Source organism: Budorcas taxicolor, chromosome 9 (genome assembly GCF_023091745.1).
Source record: "Budorcas taxicolor isolate Tak-1 chromosome 9, Takin1.1, whole genome shotgun sequence".
NCBI classification, from domain to species: domain Eukaryota; kingdom Metazoa; phylum Chordata; class Mammalia; order Artiodactyla; family Bovidae; genus Budorcas; species Budorcas taxicolor.
The window spans coordinates 7,092,772-7,112,107 of NC_068918.1; the positions used below are offsets into that span (position 1 = coordinate 7,092,772).

Consider the following 19,336-nt stretch of genomic DNA (forward strand, 5'->3'; position numbering starts at 1 on the left):
TGATGTGTCTGATACAATCTTTGATAGAGAAGGTACATAGTATTCTGCACAGATTTGCTCTGCTTTTCTATCACATTGTGTTGCTATAAGAATATGTTCTTACACTCCATGAACAGATAAAGGAAATTTGGATCATTTAAATGCTTGAAAGTTTTGAGATAACTTTTGTTTCATTTAGAAAAAGAAATAGGTTTTAGGAGGCAGTTTGGCTTAACTGACTGAATTCAGATATTTCAGTTTCATCTCAGTTGCAGTTTTATATCAGAATCTTGTCCAAGTTGTTTCATGTGATTTTAATCTAGTGTTCTGCTGCAAAACACTCCTGTTTTTAAAAAAAAATTCCTATTGTCTTTTTTGGCCTTTGAGATTCTGGTAATTGTAGAGCTCTTTTATAAGCTTTGTAATTCAAAAACCCCTCTACTTAGAAATTGCTTGTTTCATGTAACTGATAATTTTAAAAAATGCTTTTGTTTGCGTGCTGTTTAGTTTTGATCAAATGTCAGCAGTTTCAAGCCTGATATTTCTAACTTTCATATTAGGAATTTGGAAACAGAAATACATCAAGGAGTTATGTTGACATAGTCCTAAGGAGTCTTGTTTGTATTTTAGAATAAAATTAGAAAATAAAATTATTCTCTGTACCTTTTTTCCCTGATGTTCAAAGACTCTAAACCTTTGAAATGAATTTCCAGTAATTTTTTTTTTCTCCTAGAGAGAGCCACCTCAGTTAGGAAAGTATTTCCCAGCTGACTAGGTTAGAGCTTGTGAGCCAGACACTGTTTTCGGAATTGCTTCTCTCATAATATGTCTTAGTGTAGAGATATTTATTTATTATGACACTGTGCAAATGATGGTCTTCTGTTAAAGAAATTAAATGGTCCTGTCTGTCCTGTTGAGAACGTCGATGTGATCATCCTTTGAAAGCTGTATTACTGCATAGACTCACCCACCCCTGGGTCATGCGGTCCCTGTGATTTGGTGACAGAAGGTCTGGTTACTGAAAATAAATGTCCTCTTCTTCCTCTTCTTATCACTTGGCTTTAACTGGTGTTTTTATTTGTACAGGATAGTGAATTAAAAGCTTTTTTTTTTAACTGGTAGCGAGTAGAGTCCTGGAAGAAAATTTAGTAACCAAATAGATTTGTAATGCCTTGTGTCTTTAGTTCTGTTTCCAGAAACAGTTTTGTGTGTGTCCAGGATCCATGCAGGCACTTCGTCACATAGGTTAAATTATGGAAACGAGAGAACGTAAAGTTGTGAAGAATTTGTGGGAAATGTATCACAGTCCGTGCCCATCTCAAGCACAGACTGGAACCTAGTGCTCTGAGAGCAGTTTACTTCTGTTTTTACAGCTCAGATCCTGTCCGAATCAAGTTTCTTTATGATGCCACAGATCATTGTCTAGGCATTGGAAAGCTTTAGTTGCTCAAAGGGTTTGTGAAATGGGCCTGACCTTTATGCTCTTTGAATCACTGAAGGGTACAGAAAAAAGTTTAGCTAAGAAATAATAATTACGAGTATTTTTTAAAAAAGAAATATATCACAGCAAAGCATTGTTACAGATCTTTATAGTGTTTTACTTTAATAGCTGATAAAATTATCGTCAGTCTGAAGCCTGAAGTCATTTTATTGCTAATTGTGTTACACAGCTGTCCTGGAACACATCTATTTTAAGTAGTCTCCTGAGTGAGTTCTGACTCCAGGAGACCTGCCCTAGTTCAGATAGACTTCCAGTCACCTCCGTATAACAGCTCCACCCACGCAGAAGCCCCTTTGCTGGAGAAGCCTAGGACCCTTCATCCTTTGAGGGAAATAGTGGAGGTGGCGTTCTGAAAAATGTGGATGCAGCTTCTTGCAGTGTTCGCAGTCAAACCCAGAAATGCCAGACGAAAACTGGATGAATCAAATGTAAATTTTAATTTTAATCAGTCATTTTCATTGGGATACAAAATTAGAAGTTTAAACCAGCATACTCTACATTAAGAGCCAATTTTTCTTAATGCTTGTCTTGCTCAGTACCAGTTCCTTCCTTAGCATATGCTTTGTAAAGGTAGATGTCCATAAAATATTAAAAATGAGAAAACAGAAAGTTTTCACATTCAACTATAGTGGAATTCCTAAGTCATTAACACATTTAAGATACATATTGTGAGCTATGGGTAGGCTCCGAGAAAAAGTTTCTCTAATACATGGTAAGAGAGAAGTGAGTTTTCTTAGTTGTGAGTCTGAGTAGATGGCACCGTCTCAAAGGATAACATGAGGAAGAAGTAAGAGTGCGCTTAGGAGCACAGGCCTGCACAAAAACATTCTATTGTAACTTACTTTCTGCGTCCGATAGTGACTTTTTATACAGCTTTCCAGCAACATAGTGAACCCTTTTGTAGAGAGCAAAACAGAAGATCATGTCAGATCACAAAAGAAAATAGCATCTTACGTGGAACCCAAGTGGTATTTGTGAAAACTTAGAGAATAGAAACTCACAGGCTCAAAGAATAATGAGGATTTTGTAGTTTTATTAATTGGATTTTTAAACAGCTATTTTCATTCACAGGTTATTGCAGTGGTTCTCAGGGGATCCAAATAGGGAGATCTTTGGTTTCTTCACCTGAACCACCTTGAGAGTACCGGATCAGTAGAATAAATAGTATTGGATTAATCAGTCAGTGAATTATCACAGTGTTAGTGCTAGGCTTGACTGCTTTTACGTAAGAGGTTAACAGAGATCCAGACAGCCCAAGTAATTGAGTTCTAGACCGTGAGAGAGAGACATGCCTTCACTCCACTCGTGGAGCGTGCAATCAAAGCAAGCAGACTTCTTCGAGTAACCCCTGGGGGTTTGCAGAGGGTTGCTCCCCTGTCACTCCCCATCTTCAGAAGGGGTGGCAGCTTTTGTCTGTGTCGCATAACCACCAGTAACAATTACTGAGTGTTTTCATTTCTCCTAGAAGATAAATTAACAAGGGAGGGGAGGGCAGAGGATACCTAAAGATTACTGTAAGGACAAGCAGGGGCAGGGGTCGGGGGCAGCTGTAACAGTAAGGAGAGAGAGGAGTGGATGGGAGAGAAAGAACAGGGGTGCATCCTGAAGAGCTGCGTGCCAGGCGGAAAGCACTGATGAGGTGTAGGGGCCCGAGCGCTCCTAGATCCTCCCCAAGTTGTAGAATGAACTGTATGCAGTACAAGAGCAGAACGCATGGCCCTGTTGAGCCTGGACCGAGACAGGCCTGGTGTATACATTCTTAGCATATAGAAATGGTATGCTGGGGAAGGCCAGTGGACATTCTGTGCATAAGCCTTGTGGAAGGATGAAATAGAGATCCTTTGAGAGGTCAAGCCTACCCATTCCTGGACCAGATCTGGAGGACAGTGAAGTTCAAGCCAAATCAGTGTAGTCTTCCTTCCCCATGACTAGCCTAATGTATGTCATAGTCTTCAACAGGAGATAACCAGGAAAAAGTTCACATCAAAAAGAAAATCTTCAATCCTAACTTTTACCTGTACCGGACTCTCACCTTCAGATCCAAGCAGGTGTATTACTTGGCTGTTTCCTTTTCATTTTGAAAATTCAGTGAATTATATCTGTTACTTAACTTTTTCTTATTTCCTAAAGATGTGTATCTGACACTGTCCTAAAATACTGATGTCCTGGAAATACAAATAATAAATGCTTTCTATGTAGAACTTCCTCTTGCTTCTTGTGCTTTTCATACAGTTGCAAGGTGTTGCAAAGTTGTAAATGTTACATGTGTTGCCATGTTGCCTCCAGTCCAGTGGAATAAACTGGAGAAGCTAGGATCTTGAAGTTGGTCCAGTCACCGGAAACTCTTGTGCCAGGAGGCGAAGAAACAGGCAAGGAACCTGGGTGATTGGAAGGCCCTTGAGCTCTGACCCCAAACTTCTGGGTTCTCCCTCCAGGGAAAAGCAGGATCATATGTGAGCCACTTTGCCTAGATTAAAGAGAAACCAAATCTTGGCTGCCTTTCCCCAGACCCTCATCAGTCTCTTTGTGAGGTGACACAGGATATAAAAACTGGGGACCCAAAGAAGAGTCCTTCTCCCTGAGAGACAGCTGGTCTCTGAAGGCTGACTTGTGTGAAGCCTACCGTGATCCAGAAGGGTCTTCTGACGGCAGGGAGGCGGGCTGGCTTACCTCAGCAGCTCCTCTCTGAGGGGCTGGAAAAGACCAAAAAGTGGGTGATCCAAAGGGTGGGGGACACTTGCTTCCACAGGAGCCCTTCCCCACAGAAGCTGGAGTCTTGCCCACTTCTCTTTCCTTAGCCAAAGCGACATTCTCTGTAGTAGTTACAGCACAACTGATGTAGACGGGGAGGCCACGTTATGGGGAGGAAATGGCGTTAGATTTTCATTTCCTGTCTTGATGGAATTGTTCTTGTATGCTTCTGGTTGGCCTGTCATGCTTCTGACAAGCACATTTTCCTCTGGGGAGTTCCAAGGCCATGGAAATGAGCAGGTGCATGTCTTGCCACCATTCTTGGCTTTGCAGCACTTTATCAGGACACAAAATGTCTCCGTCCCATATCATCACTCCTCACTTTGGGGAGGATTGGGATGAGAATAGGGGTGAAAGTTACGCCTTTGGAAGACAAATATCAGTGATTTTTTTTCCCAAGGGCTTGCATGCTTAAAATCATTGATCGTAATCTATAAAGCAAATCCAGGAGATACCTAGTAAACACACATTATAAATCTATGGAGATATAGTATATATCATATTTTATTGAAATTAAAGTTTTACATCAAGTATAATTGATAGTTGGACATTTGAGAGAGATATGCAGGAATTCATTTTTCATTAAATGCACCTTACAAACTGGCTGAACTGGAATACCTTGATGCCAGTCTACCTATGCACACACCACAGTTAGTGTCAAGGATTACCCAGTGAAGTCACCAAATTGTAGAAAGATATAGTTCATCCATGTTGGGAAAGAGGAATTAGTTATGTCACAATGTACAACCTCACTTTTTCCCCCCAATATAATATCTTCCTTTAAAATATGTCTATGTAGTTATAAGAAAAGTAAGATTTTTTCCATGGTATGTATATCCCAGTTCTTCAAAGGAACAACCTAGGAATTATTGGCAGCAAAATTATCTACTGTGTAAGCAGCAATTTCTTATACGACTAGTATGCCTAAGAACTGAAGAGGTGTGTGAGTTACGGACACTGAAGTGTGGAGCATCTGTGTACTCACCACAGTTCATGTCCCATATGCATTCATTCTGCACCTCCTTGCATGCGTAATCTTTTATGTTCATCCTAACACGTGAAGAGCTTTATTCCCCGGTATATGGTCAATCCCACCCCCCTGCCCCCAAATAATAAGTTGCACTTGTAGATGGTCGGTGAGCAATATTTTAAGGGCGGCTGGACAAAAACCTGGTCTGCTATCACCTTGACTGAAACACTGAGAAATAACCAAAATATTTAATATGTTTCACTGATTGTGTTTTGAGTTTTGATAATAAGCTTCTTTTTCTTCAGAATTTATTGGTCTTCAAGTATATAAGTCTTCTCTATTTGAAATGTGATGTTTTCTGGTTCTTAGTGTTGACTGCATGCCTGGATTTTGATGACCAGTGGATATGCCTGCCTAGGTTTTCAGAATTTTGAGAGAGTGAATCCAGTTTTCCTTGAGAAAGCAAGTCATTTCTCTTGAGATAGATTAAATGATAATATGTATACTTCCAGCTTTTAATTTCCTTCCCAATCTTGATAGTTAAATTCTTCATATCCTAGTCAGTAATTCAAATTTCTTTTCATAGTTACCTGGGAAATAAATATTTTTAAGAGATTAAGAAATGCCATCCAAGGTCAAACCAGTGATTCATTCCAGTATTACCTCTGCTGGTAGATGAGATAATATGCTTGTCATTTAGGATATATTTTTTGAAAGGTGGGAGATGTCCTCCCCCCAAATATCTCTAACTTTACAACCTATTGAGAATGTATTCAATTTCTTCCTAAACTTTCTCAGACTGAATCAGTATCTCGAAACAGGAGTGGCAAGTAGCTTGTGAATCAGTCACCATGTGCCCTTCCAAGCATTATTTTTCCAGACTGCTGCTTCATTTGAAATGTGGTTTCTGATTCTCCCTGGTCCTTCTGGATTCAGTTGGTGTACACTTCATCCGGGAGATTTTATTACCAGATCCTGTGTCCTGTTGTCATTTTATGGCCCAAGTCTGACCCTTTCCTGTCTTTTCAATGTTCTTCGTTTTAGGCAATAAAAATGGCACACATTATTCTTTGTGCACCCTTGGATATATGTGTGTGTGGTGTGATGGCCTCAGCATCCTTCTTGACTGTATATGGACTGTATGATGAGTTTCAGTTGCAAGCTTTGTCATGTTTGTTTCCATTTAGCACTGTGTGTGTGTATATATATATACATATATATATATATATATATATATAGAGAGAGAGAGAGAGAGAGAGAGAGAGAGACTTCAGGTAGACTGGGCAGGACACTGGCTGATTAACACTCATTTTTACCATGAAGATTAAGTATAATTTTTGAAACTAGGTTATTTTAGGCTATCAATTGTCCAAGGTATTTTTTGAAAAGTTATTTTAAAAGCTCTTATGCTAACTTGGTTATTAGATAGGTTATTTCCCTTTGTAAAATAAAATTATAGTAAAAAAAATATTGAATGGATGAGTATTGTGAGAGAGACATCTAGAACACTGGAAGAAACCTTTATCTGAGGATGAACTTTTAGGAATTTTTGATGCTGCTCGTTGTTCACAAATCTTGTTTCTCCTACATGTTTTTGTTTTAGCTGATTATTTGAAATAAGACATTTCACAAGATTTTATGTGTGTGTGTATATATATATATAATTACTCAACTCCAGGTATATAAATAATGATTATGAAAAAGTCAACCTGTTGAAATGCATTTGATAAACTGCATGTGTATCTTTATAAGAAAAGGTTAGAAATATAATATGCTTTTTTTTCCCCTGAAATCTTACTGTTGTGTCTACATATTTCAATTAGTGCCAGCCTCTGTCTATCCTTTTTGTACCAGGAATTGCCTTTTTCCCTCTTAAAACACAAAATTAAAAAGCCTGGCAAATAAAGGATAAGTGTTTTTTCTTATCTCTATTTAAAATATGAGTCAGGCCCGGAAATATTTTTAATTTCCTTCAGAATTCTAATTCAACAATTAAAACCAACATAAAAATACAGTCTTACCTTGTTATCTTGCTGACGTTGGAACTTTTTAACACCAGGTTCATACACTCGATTTTTAGATTGGTCTAGTGATCTACAAAAGAAAGCAAAAACAAAAGATATCCTGCTTCCTGGATTTACCAATATTAAGAGCAGCTACAGTTTTCTCATATAATGTTTTAAAATGATGATGACACGTGAAAATAGCATATTTTTTTGCAGGTGTCTTCCATTGGAGTTGGAGGAAACATGCTTCCTGCATTCCCCCACCCCCACTGAGTTTTGCCTTCCAGTTGGCTTACTATTCCATCGGCAATGGTCTCAGAAGGATTGCACAAAGCTCTTGGGAAAGAGTGATGTTTATCTTGCAAGATGTGGGGTTATTTTTGAACTCAAATTCTGACTTGTATTTGCTGAAAAACAACCCTGTAATAACATTTTGTCCATGCAATTTAAAAACGTAATGTATTTAAAATTTCTATGTGTATAGTTCCAGACTCTCATATATACATGTCATATAATCTCTGATAATACTGTACACACATTTTGCACCTTGCTTTTTTTTCCTCTTTAAGTTACAAAATGAGTGTGGTATTTGTGAGATGTTTTCTGATGTATATTTCCTTATCAGTAAACTCTTTCCCTTCTGTCAATATTCTTTCCAGTATAGTTTCAGGGAAAGGGGGAAGGAGGGAGACCCTGTCCCTGTCCTTGTGTTTGATTGGAAGAAAGTGGAAAACTGAGATGGGTGGTTTGAAGAGGATGAGTATCAAGTTCCTGGTTCCTCCTGACTCCAGCTAAGGTAGCATTTTTGGTTCGTATTTGCCCTAGCTGGGCAAATTGGGGGCTCTGAGAAAACCAAGGATCAGGCAGATACTGGCGTCAGGACTAAGAGGTCACCGCTGAGGGGACCATGGCAATAGAAACTTCTCAAAGGATCTTGTAAGACAAGGAGAGCCGTCTCGCTCTGCCATACATCCAGATACCACCTAGGAGGAGAGGGGAGCTGGGAGGACCTGTGAGCTGGGCTGTATATCCCAAGGGAGCCGAGTCGCCTTCAATGATTATTTAAACTATTAATCAAATGCAGTTTTATAAACTAGATTGGAGTATATTAAACTCTCAGCTCTCCCTCTCATATTTCCCCCCACACCTCCATTATCCAGTTGAGAAAGGGTTCAAAAGGGAGTTAGGAATAGCTTATAAAGGAAAAAAAAAAAAAATGGACCTTCCCCTGCCCCACCCTATTTGAGGTATAGTATGTGAGTAAACTTATGATCTTGCTGTAGTTGAAACATTACTTCCATATTATTAAAACCTCCTCATAGATGTCACTTTTTACCATCATGTACTTAATCTGGCCCCTATATTTGGAAATGGTTTCCATTGCTATAATGTCATAGAGGACATGTTAGGCCCTACTGAAGGACGAAGTGGAAAAGTTTACTTCGGAAGAGGGAGAGCCATGTGTAGTTCACTCTGTTAGACGCAGATTCGCATGTTCAGTGCATTTACAGTGGTAATTGTGATTAATAAAAGCCAAGCTCATCAGGCCAAAAAAAGAGACCTTGGAAAATGGAAATTTCGTTTATTCTGGGGAGCAGTTTGCCATGTTGCTAGCACAACTGATTCTATGTATAAAAATTGAAACTCGAAGGAAATGAAAAATGTATGGTCTATGTTCATAAATATTGAACACAGGAAAGGAACTGGAAGAAAAAGGTGAAAATACAGCAAATGACAATGACTCGGCGCTAGAATGAAGCCCTGAACCAGGTGCAAACATGTGCTGTGTGTCGGGCCTCCTCTTCCCAGCAGGGCCCTTGCCCTCAGTACACCCTTCTCATCTCTTTCTTCACTTTCAGGTGGGATAACAAAAATGCAGCCAAGTGTACGGTTCTTTGGAGCATGCTGCCTTCAAAGCTGTAACACTCAGTGTCCTCAGCTGATTTCCCTCTGAGATTAGTTGTAAGTTCCAGGTAGGGAATCAATGTATCCTTACAGGGCTGCCCTTTGTTGATAATCGTCACACAGCACGGAGCAGCTGACACCCAGGAGCATCTAAGGTATTGCTTACCAAACCCACGAATTTATTCTTCTTGTCCTCATTTTAAGATGAGACATTGAGGCTTAAAGTGGGGAAATGTAGCTTAAGGTCGCAACTAGTTTGGGTAGAGCTTAAACTTGGAACTTGGGACTAACTTTAAAGCCTCCAATCTCTTTTTCTTCCAGCTTAACTGAGATATAATGGACATCAGCTTTGTATAAGTTTAAGGTGTAGAGATGTTTTGACTTACATACATCATGAAATGATGACCATGATAATTTTAATGAACATACATCATCTTGGGTAGAAGACAAAATTAAAGAAATAGAAAAAATATGTATTTTTCCTTGTGATGAGAACTCAGTATTCTCTTAACTTTTCATTTATAATGTCACAGCAGTGCTAATTATACTTACCACACTGTACATTACAGTCATAGTACTTATCTATTTCATAACTGGAAGTTTGTAACTTTTGACCACCTTCATCAAATTCCCCCTAGCCCAGATCCTGCCTCTGGTAACCACAAATCTCATCTTTCTGTGAGTTGGTTTGTTTTTGAAGTGTAACTGACCTGCAATACTATGTTACACTGTGATTCAAGATTTCTGTACATTTCAAAATGATCAACACAGTGTGTCTAGCTGCAGCGTGTCACCCTATACATTTATTACAGTTATTGGCGATATTCCTCACACTCCACATTTCATACCCATGACGTTTATTTTGCAACAGGAAGTTTGTACCTTACCTGTGTGCTTGAGTCCAGGCTTCCCATAGCCCACCTGTTAGTCCCAGCCATCTTCCAACCAGCCAGGCGGCTTGTCTCCCCCATGTAGGACCCCAGGACTGGGGCGTCAAATCCGGAGCTCTCACTGTGGACCACCCAGGGAGGGTGTCTACCGGTGTCATCTCCCCTTTCCACGGAGCTCCCTTCCAGGAACACAGGTCTGGACCTGATCGCTTTTCTTCATTTCCTACCTGATGCCATGTGGATCTTTCTCACAGCCTTGGTTGTACAGGCATCTTTCTGCCAGTTTCCAGTTATTTTTCAGGGAGAACTGTTCCATGTGTAGATATATTTTTGATGTATTCATGGGGGGATTTGTTCATGGCTCATGTCCTCCTATCCCACCATCTTATATAAAGTAATTATTGATGGTGAAAGTGTGAGTGAAGTCACTCAGTCGTGTCCGACTCCTTGTGACCCCATGGACTATAGCCTACCAGGCTCCTCCCTCCATGGGATTCTCCAGACAAGAGTACTGGAGTGGGTTGCCATTTCCTTCTCCAGGGATTGGGGGTTTGGTTTTGTAGTTCTTTTTTTTTCTTTTACTCCCTTTCTGATTTATTATCTTCAGTGTTACGTTTGAATTTATTTTCTCCTTTTTTGTGTATCTATTATAGATTTTTGGTTTGTGCATACCATGAGATATCATTTAGATAATATATAATAAATAAATATGATTTATATAAAGTAATCATATATATAATTATTTTAAGTTGCTGATCTCTTAAATTCATATGCACTTTAACAACCCAGCGTTTTTACACCCCTAGATCATGTTTACCGTTTTTGTTTTACATGTTTTACATACTTTTGTATATTTCTAAACTACTTACTGTGAATATAGATGATTTTACTGCTTTTGTCTTTAACCTCCCTATTAGCTTTATATGTGGTTGATTTATTAACTTTACTATATATTAATATTTGCTTGTAACAAAAAGAGTTTCTTTCATAATTTGCATATTTCTAGTTGTGGAAATTTGTGCTTGGTAACATCCTTTTAACATTTCTTGTAAAACTAGTTTGGTGGTGCTGAATTCTTTTGGCTTTTTTGATCTCTCCATAAAATCTGAATGAAAGCCTTGCTGGGTAGGGTACTCTGGGTTGTATGTTTTTCCCTTTTATCACTTTAAATATGTCATGCCCCTCCATTCTGGCCTGCAGCGTTTCTGGTGAAAAGTCAGCTGACAGCCTTACCTTCTTGTCGCTTTTCCCTTGGTGCTTTTAGTGTTCTTTTTCTCTTCAATTTTTGCCATTTTAATTACAGCGTGTCTCAGTGTGGTCCTCTGTGGACTGTTCCTGTCTGTGACTCTCTGTGCTTCCTGGACCTGAGTGTCTGTTTCCTTTCCCAGGTTGAGGAAGTTTTCAACTTTCATGTATTCAAATATGTCCTCTTCCTCTTCATCTCTCTTCCCCTTCTGGGACCCTTATAGGCTTGATGTTGTCTCGGAGGTCTCTAAATCTGTCATCATTTTTTTTTTTGGCTCAGCTTCAGGGATTTCTACATCTCTATCTTCCAGTTCACTCTGTATCATCTAATCTACTATTCTTTCTAGTATATATATATTTTTAATTTCAGTTATTGTATTCTTCATCTCTGGTGCTTGTTTATATTTCTCACTTTGTTAAAAGCTTTTAACTTCTCACTTTATTCATCCACTCTTCTTCCAAATTCTTTGAACGTCTTTGCAATCATTACCTTGAACTCCTTATTGGGTAAATTGTTTATCTCCACTTCACTTAGTTCTTTCAGGGTCTTATCTTGTACCTTTGGAGCATATTCTTCTGCTTAATTTGCTGCTTTCATTTCTGTGTATTTGATTTGTTGGTTACATTTCCTAACCTTGAAGAAGTGGCCTTTTGTAGGAGATGTCCTGTGCATCCAAGTGGTGCACTCCCCGCTGGTCACCAGAGCTACACGCTCTAGACACATCCTTTGCGTGTGCAGCATCGGTTCTTCTGTTGTGCCCGGCTGACTGCTGCGGATGGTCTGGTAGATGTGCCTGGTCCTGGTCTATTTGGTTGCCAAACCCTGACTTGTGTGGAGGCTACCGGTCACTTGTGGGTGGGACCAGGTCATTAGGTGGCTGACTACATGGCCCTGACGGGTGACAAGCTTAGCACTAGGTCACTGGTGGGTGGAACCTGGCTCTAGGGTGGGTTGTTACAGAGCCAGTGGTCCAGGATCCAGTGTTAGCCTGCTGGTAGGCAGAGCCAGTTCCTAATGTGGCTGGCCTGGGGGTCTAGGATGTTCTAAAAGAGGTGTTGGCCCACCCATGAGTAGGGCAGCTGACTGAGGGCTCCAAGGTGTCTCAGACCTGGAGGCAGCTTGCTGATAGAGGGGCCTGTGGCCCAGGGGGATCTTCGGGCTGGTGCCTACCCACTGGGGGGTGAATCCAGGTTCCAGGGTCTCTGACTAAGGGCTCTGGGGATCCTGGAGTTGTTAGTCCACTGGTGGGTGAGGCTTTGCCCTGGGCTCTCAGAATGGCTAGGGGCTCAGGAGTTCCCAGGCAGCCAGTCTGCAGCTTGGTGTGGCTGTGTCCCCACCTATCTATACTTCATGTGTCATCTGATCCTCAAATAAGTAAATTGCCAGAGTCACACAAATGATGCATCTTGTGAGGACAGAAATAACTGATGAGACAAGGAGCAGGTGGCAGGGGTCCAGGAGAGATGCTCAGAGCACCACTGGGCTCTGACTTTCTTCAGTGAGAATCTGTCTGAAGCAGCTCATGGGGGCAGTGGGGTTTATCTTCATGCTGAGGATATAATGCTGCTGCTGCTGTTGCTGCTAAGTTGCTTCAGTTGTGTCTGACTCTGTGCGACCCCATAGATGGCAGCCCACCAGGCTCCTCTTTGCCTGGGATTCTCCAGGCAAGACTACCGGAGTGGGTTGCCATTTCCTTCTCCAGTGCATGCATGCAGGCTAAGTCTCTTCAGTTGTGTCCGACTCTGTGCAACTCCACGGAGAGCAGCCCACCAGATTCCTCTGTCCATGGAATCCTCTAGGCAAGAATACTGGAGTGGGTTGCCATTTCCTTTTCCAGAGGATATAATACTCAGGGCTTAATACTTCACATTTGAAAAGGGATCTTTAATCAAGGAGTTGGAAAGAGTAGAATTGAGGGGATGTGGCAGATTTCTCTTCTCCACCCCCCAAAGAAATTGAGTTTCTCTTCATTCTTCTGGTGTCCTTTGCTCCAACTCTCCTTCTCTCTCCCTCCCTTCCTATCTGTTGGGCTTCCCCGGTGGCTTAGACAGTAAAGAATCAGTCTGCAATACGGGAGACCTGGGTTTGATCCCTGGATGGGGAAGATCCCCTGGAGAAGGAAATGGCCATCCTCTGCAGTGTTCTTGCCTGGAGAATCCCATGGACAGAGGAGCCTGGCAGGCTACAGTCCATGGGGCCCTTTCTCCCCACCTCCCTTCCTAGCTATTACCCAGCATCTAACACGGCAACGAGCACATGGGTACTCAGACATGTTGCTGAATTGAACTGGCGTAAAGGGCGCCTTCTTCCTGTGTGACTGCATTTTGGGGTCCGTGTCAGCCCCCAGAGGCAGGCACAGGTGGAGGCAGCAGAGGCAGCAAAGCTTCCTGAGAGCTTTCCGGATTGCCACATGCGTTGCTCTGCTGACCTCATTCATAACCACCCAGAAAGCAGTCTTTCTTCCTCCAGAAGAAGGGTGACTAAAACGACAAATTGTATAGCCATCTGAAACAGGAAATAAGGTTGACTAAAGTAGAAATCATAGTCATTGTTGGTAAAGGGCACGGGCAACCCCGTTCTCTTCCGCATCTTATCGGGGCCTTGCTCGTTACTCTCTCTTCCTTTCCTCCCCCTTTCCTTTTATGTTACGTGGGTGAAGCAGGAACATATTCACATAAGTAAAAACTGTGGACCGCAAATCTGCTCCTCCCCATTGTGAAGTGGAGTGATAGTTAAGCGAACCTGTTAGTCCACATATTTGCGATGATTTCAAAAGCATATTGTATTTACTTCCTGACCCCTTGCTCAGTCCCCATCTCTCCGAGAGAGAGAAGCTTCATCTAAATTATTTCATCTGATTGATGCTTGTCATTTGTCTGTCTCCGGTATTCCTTTGGAAAAGGTGTATGGATTCATTACATATTCCAATGTATTGTCCATAGATTACAAGATGAAGTCAAGCTGATACTTTTTAAGCTGACCTGTCTCTATACTGAGACATGTCTCTCAATAGTAGGCTTCCCTCCTGGCTCAGATGGTAAAGCGTCTGCCTGCAATGCAGGAGATGTGTGTTCGAGCCCTGGGCCAGGAAGATCCCCTGGAGAAGGAAATGGCAACTCACTCCAGTATTCTTGCCTGGAGAATTCCATAGACAAAGGAGCCTGGCAGCCTACAGTCCATGGGGTTGCAAAGAGTTGGACATGACTGAGCGACTATCACTAGAATGAATCGTATAACATTGTATGAATTGTGACTGACAAAATGGCAATGCCATATGGTTGAACCTAAAATACTTATAAGTACATATTCCTGTTATTAATAATTACATAAATGGCATTTATCCTGAAATTTACTTTTCTCATTTAATGAAATGTCTTGCTCTTTTTCTACAGCAGTTCTAGTAGACTATGTTAGTGCTTTTAATTGCCATGTTTCACAATGAATATAACTCCGCACTGTGGATTTAACTGATCCCCTACCGATAGGCTGCACAATTGTTTCATGGCTCAAAGCAATGATTCTGTGAACATTGCAAAGTGCAACTATTTTTGTAAGGATAATTGTCTAAAAGTAGAGTGTCTTAGTCAAATTTAAAATATTGACAACTTTCTCTTGCAATAAGGTCTTCCCGTTTTTTCTACTGGTAACGCCTGATAGAACTAGTTTTTCCCTGATATTATCTGCACTGGATGCTATTAACCTTTTGCTAAACTCATGAGTAACCAATGATATCTCCATATTGTTTTTAGATTTCTCTACTTGTAGTGAGATTGATTATTTTTTTCCTGTGTTTCATGGGTCATTTGGATATCTCCTATGAACTGTGCCTCTGTATTTTTTGCTCATTTTATTATTAGTATGTTTACCTTTTATTGATGTGTAGGAGCTCTTATTAGTAGGGATATTCATCCTTTATCTATAAGTTGTAAATATTTTTCTCCCACCTCATTGATTATCTGTTTATTTTATTTTTGGTGTCCTTGCCCCTGTGGAAATCCTCTTCTTAATGTCTTCCAATTGTCTTCTTGGATTGATGTTTTATTCAGGAAAATTTTTTTTCAAAGCCCAATTTGTAGAAATGTAGAAAAAAATCTCCTCATATTTTCACACTTCCAGTTTTAGGTTTGAATCTTTGATGTTGATTTGTGTGTGGTAATAAACTAATTTTAATTTATTTTTCTAAATGGAGGGCCAGTTTTATACTAACTAGTGCAAAGAGTTGACTCATTGGAAAAGACTCTGATGCTGGGAGGGATTGGGGGCAGGAGGAGAAGGGGACGACTGAGTATGAGATGGCTGGATGGCATCACTGACTCGATGGATGTGAGTGTGAGTGAACTCTGGGAGTTGGTGATGGACAGGGAGGCCTGGCGTGCTGCGATTCATGGGGTTGCAAAGAGTCAGACACGACAGAGTGACTGAACTGAACTGATTGCTGTTAACTCTATACTGATCTGACTGATTTGAAATGCTTGTTAAAATAAATTTCCTGATATATAAGGTTTTGTTTGGGGCTTATATATGTTTTATTGATCTACTGTCTAGGTCTGTATCTATCTTAATTCTTTAAATCTTATTATTTTATGTATTTCTAGTTTATAGAGTGGCCTCCCCACCACTGTACTTCAAGATTTTCTCTTGTACATTTTTATTTCCAGAACGTCAAATTCCATAACGAATCCTGTCAGGGTTTTAATTGGGATTAACTCAGGGAAAATTGACAGCATCATTATAATCCCCCTTTATTTGAACAGATACTCTGTGTTTTGTGTTCTTTGTAAAGATGTTTAATAAATGCCATTTCATATACCCCCTGCAGCAAGCCAGCAGGGGGGGTTTATTAGTCTCATTATCCAGTGAAAAAATTGAGGTTTAGAGAAGTTAAGAACTGTGTCTTGCTACTTGCTTAGTAAATTGCTGAGCCAATTGCTTCTTAACCCCTACTGGATAATGGTCTTTAAGATACTTGAAAGTAATAGGGTATGTTTCATCAAGAAAAGGGCTAAATTTCTCTCATTTCTTGTTGATTGTGTAAGCAGCTAGCCATGAGCCCCCCAGTGGGAAATTGGGGTAAGTGTCCATTAGATATCATTAGAAACTGACATAGGCTCATTTTTCTTCCCTTATTGGTCTTAATGAAACACTGTGGAAAGGTTGAGAACAAGTGGTTCTCAAAGTGTGGTCCTTGGCCCAGCAGCAGCAGCCGTGCCTGGGCCCTACCCAGACTCAGTGAATCAGAAACAGCCTCGCATGGCCTGGCCATGTGTATTTCCACAAGTACTTCTCTGACAGATTCTCGCTGAAGTTTAAGAATCATAGGTTTAAGGGACCGTGTGAAGACATTCTAATGATGGGTGTCTCAGAAGTCTAAGGAACGAATTCTCGGGTCTCAGCGCCGGGATGCTGGCCTCACCTGCATGGTGTTCCCTTCCCCGGGATGTCTTCACAGTCCTCTATGGGAGAACAGGGGCCTGGGTCCCCCGATCGACAGCGACACTCAGCTTCCTCGGTCCACTCATTCCTCACACACTGGGCGAATTCGCCGCAGGCCAGGAATTTGCAGGGATCTGCTTGATCCGCTGTAGAAAACAGGGTACATTTTACTGATGCGTGGATGCCTGAGCAGTGGGACCAGCAGAAGTCAAGACAGAAGATGGAATAGGTTTGCCATCGCCCCACTGTGACGTGAGGTGTACAGGAGTGAGAACAGAGTGGAGCAGAGAGAACCAAGCCATTTCTGTATCTTTAAGGAATGAGGTTACAGACACAGGTGATGACATATTTTGCTCCGCATTTAATTTTGCACAAACTGGTGTGCATCAGAGTCAGCTAGAGGCCTTGCTGAATGTCAGACTCCTGAGCCCCACCATCACAATTTCTGATGCAGGAGGTGTAGAGACCAAGAATCTGTATCTCTAAGGCACTAACAAACAGAAGAGGGAGGCTTCCCTGGCAGTCCACTGGCTAAGCCTTCTTTCTAATTAAGGCGGTACAGGTTCAATCCCTGGTCAGAGAACTAAGATCCCCACATGCCTCATGGCCAAATCAAGCAACCAAACAAAAAACCCCAAAGGACCCACAAAAAACAAAGGCAATAATGTAACAAAGTCAATAACGACTTTAAAAATGGTCCACATTAAAAAAAAAAAAATCTTAAGAAAAAACCAAGAACATTTAAAAAATTCTCTGATGTAGATGATCTTAATGTATCTGATCTGGGGAGCACATTTTGACAACCACCTCATTAGAGAATTAAATTTTGTTTTCCCCCTGGGCATATATCTGGAAAAGACAGAAACTCTAAATTCAAAAAAATACACCCACCCCAGTGTTCATAGCAGCCAAGACATGGAAGCAACCTAAATGCCCATCAGCAGAGGAATGGATAAAGATGCATATATATATATATATATATATATATATATATATATACACACACACAACAGCAACATGGAGGGACCCACTTACTAAGTGAAGTAATCAGAGAGAGAGACAAATATCATAGAGTATCGCTTATATGTGGAATCTTAAAAAGAAATGATACGAGTGAACTTATTTACAAAACAGAAATAGATTCACAGCCACAACAAACTATGGTTACCAAAAGGGAAGGGAGTGGGGAAGAATGAATTGGGAATTTGAAATTAACAGATACACACTAGTACATATAAAATAGATTAACAACAAGATATTGTATGGCACAGGGAACTATATGCAATACATTGTAATAACCTATTATAGAAAAACTCTGAAAAGAAAAAATACATGTATATTGTATGTATGTATAACTGAATCATTTTGCTATACACACGAAACCCTAGAAATCAATTATATTTCAATAAAATTCTTTCTCTTTGTTAGAATTTTTTTTTAAGGCAAACATTTTCTGCAGCAATTAGTTGGTGAACACATATTTAAGATCAGGGTTACCTTTTAAAGTAGTAGTCAGTAGTTTCCAGAACTTCCTGGCTTGAAAATCTCTTTCAGTCTCTTGCTGATCCCTAGAGGTTCTTTTCTTTGAAAATTCAAATAGACCTCAGGTCTTTCTTTGTTTTGTTTTTAGTCATCAATTGTTCTTTTTCACTCTATTCTTTTTTTTTAATACAAATTTATTTATTTTAATTGGAGGTTAATTACTTTACAATATTGCATTGGTTTTGCCATACATCAACATGCATCTGCCACAGGTATACACGTGTTCCCCATCCTGAACCCCCCTCCCTCCTCCCTCCCCGTACCATCCCTCTGGGTCGTCTCAGTGCACCAGCCCCAAGCATCCAGTATCATGCTCCACCCACCAGAACACCAACACTCTATTCTTAATTCTGTAGGATTGTCTCAAAATCTTGATCAAGTGGATTACAAATCAACAGACAATTATAAATCTCAGACTATTTAGCTCTGGGAGAATCGTGGCCCCTTCCAGCCCCTTCCTTGTCTTTTTGGAGTTGAGCACACCTTGGTCTCCAGGGGAGAAGCAAAAGGTCAGTATCATCACATGCTGAGGGCAGAACCACAACAGGCCACGGGTCCCCAGACCACTGTTTTTCTGCCTAGAAGGGTTTCCCATTGAATCGCATCAGCTACTTATCCTTCAGATTATTTCAATAAGCACCTATCATGTGCTAGGAACTAGTGAAGTGAAAGGGAAACTTGCTCCGTCAGACTGCGACCCCATGGAGTGTATGTAGTCTGCCAGGCTCCTCTGTCCGCGGAATTCTCCAGGCCAGAATACTGGAGTGGGCAGCCCATGGATCTTCCCAACCCAGGGAGGGAACCCAGGTCTCCCGCATTGCAGGTGGATTTTTTTAACATCTGAGCCACCAGGGGACCCAAGAATACTGGAGTGGGTAGCCTATACCTTTTCTGGTGGATCTTTCCAACCCAGGAATAGAAGAGGGGTCTCCTGCCTTGTAGGCGGATTCTTTACTAGCTGAGCTACCAGGGAAGCCAGATAGGGACTAGGGGACAGGCAATCCGGTATGAAGCCACTCTTTCAAGAAGCCGAGGGGGGACAGTAAGACACACACACAGATGCTCCTCTACAAGAAGCTAAGTGTCTCGTCCAGTATAAGAACTCTAACCACG

At 40.9% G+C, this 19,336-nt stretch overlaps 1 protein-coding gene across 1 annotated transcript in view; it reads right to left on the reverse strand.

Moving 5' to 3' along the window:
• Nucleotides 1–5,716: 5,716 nt before the first annotated feature.
• Nucleotides 5,717–19,336, reverse strand: part of IMPG1 (interphotoreceptor matrix proteoglycan 1) — a 156,017-nt gene continuing 142,397 nt past the window's right edge. The window contains 3 exon segments of the mRNA XM_052646034.1: nucleotides 5,717–5,791; nucleotides 7,223–7,295; nucleotides 16,662–16,827. Coding sequence (XP_052501994.1) covers nucleotides 5,717–5,791; nucleotides 7,223–7,295; nucleotides 16,662–16,827 — 314 coding nt within the window.